Below are 8,783 nucleotides of genomic sequence, written 5' to 3' on the forward strand. Positions count from 1 at the left end.
TTTATTTTACATATTGATCTGTACTTATTCTTTCTTTTAAAATCAAGAGAATGATTTTGCCCAAAGACAAATCTGGTTTTTTTCTGACAGCCTTTTTGGTTCAGACTAATAGTTTAACAGCTCACTTCAAAGATTCCAATAAGCAGCTTTTGAAAATTTAAATACCTGATGAAATAAAATGATTTTTGCATAATGAGAGCCACCCCACTTCCCAAAAGAGTGATAGAATTAAAGTGCATTCCAAGTTGCAATTTGATAAAGATGTGAGATATAATAGGAAAGAGAAAAAGGGTGTCTTAGTAGTTGGATTGGTGTGGTCCAAAGCAAGATCAGATGGAGCCAAATCCAATGGAAGCAAGCAACCACTAGTTCCACAACATCACTCTCATAATCAATTGTCTTCAACTGTGTAATTGCCTGCAATAAGCATCCAAGGCTAAGAATACAGTGGCAAGAAAAACAAAAAAACAGAACAAATCAATGCAAAATATAACCGTACAAAACAAAGGAAGGGAGGTGAGTGATGGTGTCACATGTCACATAGTTTTCTTGAAATGTGCAATGTTTTTGTCTTTGTGGTTGGTGCCAATATCTGTATAAATTGGACCACCGAAAGGCAAAACCATAGAAATCCAGGATATAATAAATAGTGATAACAATAACATCCCCACACACGGCTAAATAAATTACTAGATGACACCATATTCAAACAAAAAAAATATGCAAACATTTACATTTAATGTCAGTGGGAAATAAAAATTAGAGAAGTTGGCTGCAGCCTGCAGCTATCAGAAGAAAATTCTCTGAACACAATTGTTCAATTCACTAGAAAGAAAGATTAATGATTAGAATAGACTAGAGGAGAAGCCATCAAAATAAGAAAAACTACTTTACATTATTTGAATCATCAATTATATAATTTATATGATGCTTGTTGAAGACAAGATTTTATTAGTAGAGGTTCTATCTCTTCCCTTCTCAAATAGACGGTTCTTATAAGAAAGCTAACACAATATGAGGATAATAAAATGTAAATTGAGGATCCAGCCGTTGATATCAGCCCCAACGTATAATAAAAAGAGTAAACTCATAGTTATAAGAACTAGAGCGGACCTGCAGACCCGACTAGTTGAACTAGAAACCAGTCAAGTGGTGACGAGTTCTTTTAACTCACAAAAACCAACTGAACTTGGAATCATTAATTAGGTAAAAACCGGTGGCATTGAACCAATTTGAATATATTTGAACAAGCTAATTTTCAAATTTTCAACTTATGTTTTTTATTTAATGATGAAAAATATATATTGAAAAATGCATTGCATAGTATGAAGTTTGGTGGAAGTAGAAACCTTAATTTCTACTTTAGTTTAAAAAATTGTAGTTCTGTCACATAAGCACCAGTTTACACTTGCACACATAAAAGCTCAGAACTTTACGTCATCTCAAGTTATTGTTTTTTTTGACAGTCCTCAAGTGATTGTTACTAATAAATTGCACAACCTTTTTTGTCCCACTTTTAAATGTTGTTCCTATAACATTATCCTTATTACATAATCAAGGTTTAAATACTTTGGAGGTTCCTGAAATTGTTCTTCGTACGAAAATAAATCCCTGGAAATTTTTTTCCCGATTCCGAATCCTTGGAAATTATTTTTTAATCAGAATAGGTCCCTACTCGTGTTTCCAGCTTATGTGGCTTAATTTTTGCTGAGTCAAATATTCCACGTGGCTTTATATTTTTTTTAAATACACATGAATTAAAAAAAATAAAAATAAACATTTAAGTTTAAAATTAAAATCTTATTAACCTAATTAACCCTAAATCTAATTAACCCTAAATTCCTAAATCTAAGGGTATAATTTTAATTTTAAATGTTTAATTTTAAATTTTAAACCTAATTAGGGATTTAGGTTAATTAGATTAAGGGTTTAATTTTAAATTTAAATGTTTAATTTTATTTTTTTAATCCATGTGTATTTAAAAAAAATTTAAAAGCCACGTGGAATCAATGACTCAACAAAAATTGAGCCACCTAAGCTGGTAACACGAGTAGGGACCTATTCTGATTAAAAATAAATATCCAGGGATTCGGAATCGGAAAAAAAATTTCCAGGGACTTATTTTCATATGGGGAACAATTTCAGGGACTTTCAGAGTATTTAAGCCCATAATCAATACTATATTCATAAAAAGGAGCTTCTGATGAATCACACATTCAAAACCAACATTGGATTAACGAAAACATTCAAAACACATTGCAACATCTCAACACAGTAAAATTCAGTTAAAGGCCAGTCAGGAGCTAGCAACAATAATGTGGCCTTTGGTCAAATACTTACATTCTAAAACTGCTGTCATACTAAGAAAACTCAAGCAAGAGAAAATTGTCTTCATCTTCATTCAGAAAACTTGACGTGGTGTCACCTTAAATTAGTACTCCCAATTCTGTTGAAGCTGCTTGTTGTTGAAACTGAATAGCCCTTTATTCTGAAATCCGAATCCCTATCTGAATTAGGCCCTGCTTCCCAAAGACCCTGAACCAATGACCTTCTAGTTGTGGCGCCGCCATATCTCTCAAACTCTAGCCTTTGCCTCGGAGCACTCTGTGACCTGACCTTAGCTTTAGAAGATTCAGTATTCGCCATGTAATTCGGATGACCTGGGTAGCCGCTGAAGAAACTAAATGAGCACTCACTTTTAGTAGGCGTAAAAGGACCTCGCCTCGCACTACTTCCAAGCCTAGAGGAGGCAGAAAATGCTTGTGGGCTGTTCTCCGCGGTTCGTGATGAAGCTGCTTCTTTTCCTTTTTGAAGTTTCAGAGAATTAAAGGATGAGATCTCCCTATAAGAATGACTTGGATTCGGAGCTTTAGAAGAAGATCGTTTCGATGGAGACTCGTGTGCTGTAAAATTCTCATTACTGTAATCAGGAGGCAAATAATGATGTGAGTTTAAGTGTGGCTTCCAAGTATCTACTTCAAGAATCTTGTCACTCTTCTCATCATCAGGGTGACCCTTTTTCAATGAAGCGTCTCCTGTTTGGCTCCATGCATTTTCTTCCATCCAACTGTCTAACCAACCGGAACCGAACCGGGTTTTCTCTAAGTTAATGTCCCTGAAATTTGCATTGGAACTACATCTCTGCAGAATTCAATTAAAGGTGGAATTAATTAGTATGAAAAGCTTCATTGCTTGGAGTAGCATGGTTGAAATCATCTTCAACTTTTAGTTAGGTACTTTTCTCCATTGCACCACCAATTAACTGATTGAAATACTAATATACATGTGTTTGCTTTCAAGTATAATAAAACCACAGTACATTTGAAAAATGTTTCAAAGAAAATGTAGACTGTTTTGATTCAACTCTACTATGGATCTTGTAATACAGTTTTATGGGCAAGAACCAAAGGTACCTGGAGGATAGAAGATCCATCAAATTTGGTACTAAAGGCGCGAAGTGAGAGCTCATGATCACCAGGGACCTACAATTATGTTTTTTTCAAAACAGAATTAGAGGTTAATGGTTATTATGATCCGTACACTGCATAGTAATGAACTAACGATCATCATCAATCTTTTAGACCGACCGAAATCCTCTATCCCCATTTGGTGTCTCATTCCCTATCTCATCTTTTAAAAACCATCCATTTAATAGTACCTTTTTAATTAACATGACACAACTTGATTTGTGGGACATAGAAGGAGACACCAAATAGGGAGAGAAAATCCTAATACGTTGTATCATATGTAGACATGCTAATTGATGAGTCACATCTTAATGCTTGCCAAGATGGCACAAGCCAACCTAAAGCCCTATTTTGAAAGGAGCCTACCACAGCACCAAATTATAGTGTTGTTTGGTTCTATGGGAGGAAACCCCATAATCACTTCTGAGAAAAGTTACAAAATGTAACTTCTAGAGTTACCATATTTTGGATTATGCACCACCACGAACCCAAATACACTATTAATTTGCAGCATGCTGTTTGTGACAGGTTGGAAAGTTAATTTGCACATCAGATTCCAAATTGCAACAATTGGTAGGGTGATGGAGTAAAGGGAAAAAAATTAACAGATAAAAGGCATTGTTAAAGATATGGACAAGTTTGAAGAAAGTGAGATGCTATCATAGCCTTTCTAGCAAGTTAGCATCAGCTTAATAGGCAAGAATCAGACAACAATTTAAGAACAAAAATTATTTGCATTTCTTACAGGGTAATGAGAAAGTGAAGACTTGAAAGAGTGCATATTATCTGACATGTGCACCCGATTAGCACGTGCCCGCGATTGCAGCCGCACCAATGTTTGCATGCGCCTGAGCATATCTGCAGTTTGCTTTCTTACAATGTGGCCCCTCACCAAAGCTTGCAACTTCACCAATGCTTTAAGTGCTCTCAATGCTCTCCTTGCCTTCCAAATTCATCACAAAAATTTCAGTAGAAATTTTAAAATTTCATCTCATAATACAATGATGCTATCCATTAGCAGTAGCATTGATTGACACATTAGATTCCTTCATGAGAAAAAAAAAGAACAACTAAGATGAAACATCATTCCAAACCCAAGAAGAAAGTAATCAGGCAAAGAATAACAGATTTGTTTAGTGGATAATGTTTATTAGCACAAAAATGAATTCTTAGCTTCTGCACAAACCTTTTAGGTGTGAGACTAATTTCCTGGGTACAGTCGGGCACCAAAGTGGGGTCCCCTCCCAACCGTGTTTTTTTTCCTACACATGTATCTAGGGATTGAACCCAGAACCACATACTTAAGAGATCTAAACCTCTTCTACTCGGACCAACACATTATTGCAAACGCCCACTCCTTTGTTTTTTTCTCTCTTCCAAATTTCTAAACACATTCATGAATTTGGACTCGTTACCGCGAGAAAAATCCTAAATTCACGTAATTAAGAATCTAAGTCGTTGAATGAAGATTAGACTAAAACAGCTTAGATTTGGAGTTTACTTAAATCATTTTATCTTTGATGAAACATGATCTGTCAATTTTGATTGAGCGACTCAGATCATATGAAATGTAGGGTTCATACTATATACATTTTAGATAGCAATTGCACAAGAATAATAAAATTGAGACAGACTCTCAACACAACAAAATAAAATAAAAGGAACACAGATAAGCATGGAATGTCAGAAAGGTATAGAATATGAAAAGGAAAAAGAAATGAGGGAAGGGGGATTGATGAGGGTGATGGGTATAATCATTACTAAAAATAAATACACAGTGGAAAGCCATCCATAATTGATGCCCTTTTAACTCACTGAAGCTTCCTATATTACATTCCCCTCCTTGATTCATATTACCCACAGCAGGACCCCCAAAATGTGAAAAATTGAAAATACATCAATAAAGAATGTATCAGCTTTTTGAAGAAAGCAAAGAAAGCATTACAACCTAGCTTGTAGGTCCTTGTGTCCTTAATCCTAAAGTGAGGTAAAAGCTGCTCTCTTTTTCTACCCCAAGAAAGAAAACAAGTTAAACACACATCAATACCCCCCATACCATTCCAAAAACGAAAACACAAGTAGTTACCATTGCCAACTTCCGTGTGACTCTACTATTGAAGCCTAACAACCACTGTAACTTTGGGCCATGACCTAAAACATGGTAATTATGATGGGTTGTCTCAGGGCCACTTCATTCTTGGGTGTTATTTTTGGGGACAAAGGGACATATTCTACTTAGCCCCCCGAAAGGAAAGTTTCATAACTCAACAAATGTGTGGGGCTCTCTCTTATCTTCATTCACTCACAAATTACCCGTTTTCCCCTATTCAATTCTCTTGGCCCTTGCATTGTCACCTACCCAAATTCCAAAAAGTGGTCAATTTTTTTAGTTGAAATATTTAACACGGGTCCTCACAACATCATACCACTCAAGTCTTGCCATAACAAATTTTTTACCTAAAATCTACGACTCTGATAGTAGTGAGTAATCTTTTCGCCGTAAGTATTTACACTAAACAACCATTCTCATAAGTGAAAATTAAACCGGCTTTGTGAGATGATACATGTGCTAAAAGATAATGCTCCATGCTGACCATGCACATGTCATACTTGTGAGATTTGTCAAGATCGAAAATGTTATTATAATGAAATAAACAAAAATTATTTGTGGAGAACATTCCTCTAAGCAAAATTTGTCGGTGGAAACCCGTCCACAACAACACACAAACATTGACCAGAGTCTAACCATACACTTAAAATAAAATTGTTATGTTTTATTTAATTTGCTGATTTTGAAACAGACAACGTGTGCTTTCGATATTTGAAAGATCAAGAAGAAAAAAGAAACACTGTTGAAAAAATGAAACAATGTGGACTAGTTGACTAGTGTGTATGTTTTCCGAGAAAAACAGTACTGGAGAAAATTCCATATTTCAATTTTCAACGAAAGAGTCAAACAAAGTTGAACTGACGCGCTAACAACAAGAAGTTGAGTACAACAAGAAGTTGAGTACCAATGCTTAATAGGAAAAATTATTACGAAAATAGAATGCATTCATATCAAAACTTCATAAAAAAATATTACTCCCTCCGTTCCTGATCTTTTATTGTTTAAGGTTATGCACATTGTTTAAGAGTGCAATCATTGATATATTTGTTGACATAAAGACCCCTATTTAATGTTCTCTTATAGTGCAGAGAGAGAATAATAGTTATTGGTTAAGAAATTTGTTATGATTTTGATTGGTGAAAATAAGAGGTGGTAGGTGAGAGGTATAGTATTAAATGAAGGTATATATGGAATAAATTGAGAAAAAATGCATTGTATTTGTAAAACAACAAAAGTTTTGGAATTTATGCCAAAAGTTAAAATAACAAAAGATTAGGAACGGAGGGAGTATTTCAGTAAATCATGTTTAATTATACAATTTACATCAGTACAAAAATATATACCTAAATTGTCAAAAAAAAAAAATTAAATACATGCTTGGTACAAGATGAAAGAGCGAGAAGACATATAATTGAGGTGAGATAGGTTCAAGGATCAAATCCCTATACGATACAACTTATCTTTCTGACGGCGGGCAGATGTACAAAATTAAGGACTATCAACTTTGATTTTAACTCACAATGTTTTTTACATACATTGAAATAAAAGGGAAATTCACAATTAAAGTATTAAACTTACAAATTCCTTTTCATATAATATTCCTTTATGCTAGCTCTAATTTCATTCATAGATTACATAACACATTTCACTAAGGAGGCACTAAAAAAGATAAATTGTGGGTTTATAACTGTTAATTGGAAAATCAACTACTGATAAATTTTAATAAGCTCATAATTTCTAATATGTGTTTGTACACTTAGTTATAATCTAAAGTTTCTATTTCATTTCCAATTTCAAAAAAAAAAAATCATTTTCAGGGACATGATGGCAAAAAAAATTGAGCAAATTTTACGTACCAAGTAACCTCGGAACGCTGACTGTATCTTGACAGCGGCAGCAGCTGTTTCCTCCGCCTGCCGCCGCCGGTCTTGAGCAGCCGGGACAGGTCCGCTGCCACTGGTTAACCGAACAACTTCAGCGGCAGCATGGGCGGCGGCGAGTGCGGCCTCAGCAACGGCAGCAGTGGCGGCGGCGACGGCGATGGCATGCTTATTTGCATCCAAGGAGTCTGTGAAGGGAGAGGAGAAGGTGGAAGGGTCAAATTGGTGGTTGAGTGGTGAGAGTGACTTATTGGAGGATGTGCCTCTGGTGCTGTTTTTCGCGAAGCTCCAGCTTCTCCTTCTGTCTTTTGGTCCGGATTTGGAACCCGACCCGTCGGAAAGTGCCGGCGGAGGAGGGTGTTTCTTGCCGCCGAAGAGTCGCCGGAAAAAGCCCATTATGTGTTAAGTGAAGTCATTAGGAGAGAGAGAGAGAGAGAGAGAGAGAGAGAGAGAGATAAGAGAAGAAGGGAATAGAAGGGAAGTCGTTGAAAGATTCGAAGAAGTTGGGAACACTTAAATGGAGGAGTTTGGAGTTTGTGTCGTGAGCATAACTTGGAATATCATCTTCAATGTCACGCACCCTTCAACCATTCTGCTCACCACGCGCTATTTCTACAGTTCTTTTTACTTGGAGTATGATTTTTACCATACATCAAACTTACACTTTTATGACTTGTTAGTACTTTTTTAGCCGCAAGTGTTATGCCCGGGGCTTACGAGGGTGAGAGTGATTGTCGGTGTAATAAGAAGGAAGGAACGAGGAGCGGTTCTGGCAAGATAGGTGATGGGGCACATGATAGTTGATGATGATTTAAAAGATTTGATTAATTAACTCATAATAGTAAGGTGCATCTTCTTTTACAGAATTGAGATGAGTGACTTATCGGGAAATTTTCTCGAGAAATGTGTAAGTCGCACAAAACGCGTAGGAAAAACTTGTGTTGGTACGGTGAGGTCAGTCGTCCTGAAAGTGCAAAAAAGTTTTACACGGTCATCAAATAAGAATATATCAAATGTAAATCTTTCATGTCATAAAATAAATTTCAATTTAAAAATATTTAAAATAAAAAACAGAGATTTGATTGGATGCATGTAGAAAACTCTTAATGTTGTCGACCCATAAAGTGTAAATCCTACAGTTATTTTCATTTCATTTCAGAAAAGAGAGAAGACCTATAAAGATCATTGGCACAACTTTATAGAGGTCATTTCTTCTATATCGCATACGTGTTCCAATCGAGAGAAGTTGATCTCTGTCTTTTGTGTAATTCTGATAAACACAGTGCATAAGTTATTTAAGAATGAGCGGTCGTTTAAATGGTTAAA

General features: G+C 35.6%; 1 protein-coding gene across 2 annotated transcripts; it reads right to left on the minus strand.

Annotated features, from left to right (window-relative positions):
• Positions 1–2,204: 2,204 nt before the first annotated feature.
• Positions 2,205–7,960, minus strand: LOC130738311 (protein IQ-DOMAIN 24-like). Of its 2 annotated transcripts, XM_057590282.1 has the most exons (4): positions 7,434–7,958; positions 4,213–4,410; positions 3,414–3,482; positions 2,205–3,141 (listed from the first exon to the last, which is right to left on the minus strand). In XM_057590282.1, the coding sequence occupies exons 1-4, from the start codon at positions 7,851–7,853 to the stop codon at positions 2,422–2,424; spliced, it is 1,407 nt and encodes a 468-aa protein (XP_057446265.1). In that variant the 5' UTR covers positions 7,854–7,958; the 3' UTR covers positions 2,205–2,421. The 2 variants fall into 2 exon arrangements, with proteins under 2 accessions (XP_057446265.1, XP_057446266.1); XM_057590283.1 differs by lacking the exon at positions 3,414–3,482 and having other exon boundaries at positions 7,434–7,960.
• Positions 7,961–8,783: the final 823 nt, after the last annotated feature.

Source organism: Lotus japonicus, chromosome 2, assembly GCF_012489685.1.
Source record: "Lotus japonicus ecotype B-129 chromosome 2, LjGifu_v1.2".
NCBI lineage: Eukaryota > Viridiplantae > Streptophyta > Magnoliopsida > Fabales > Fabaceae > Lotus > Lotus japonicus.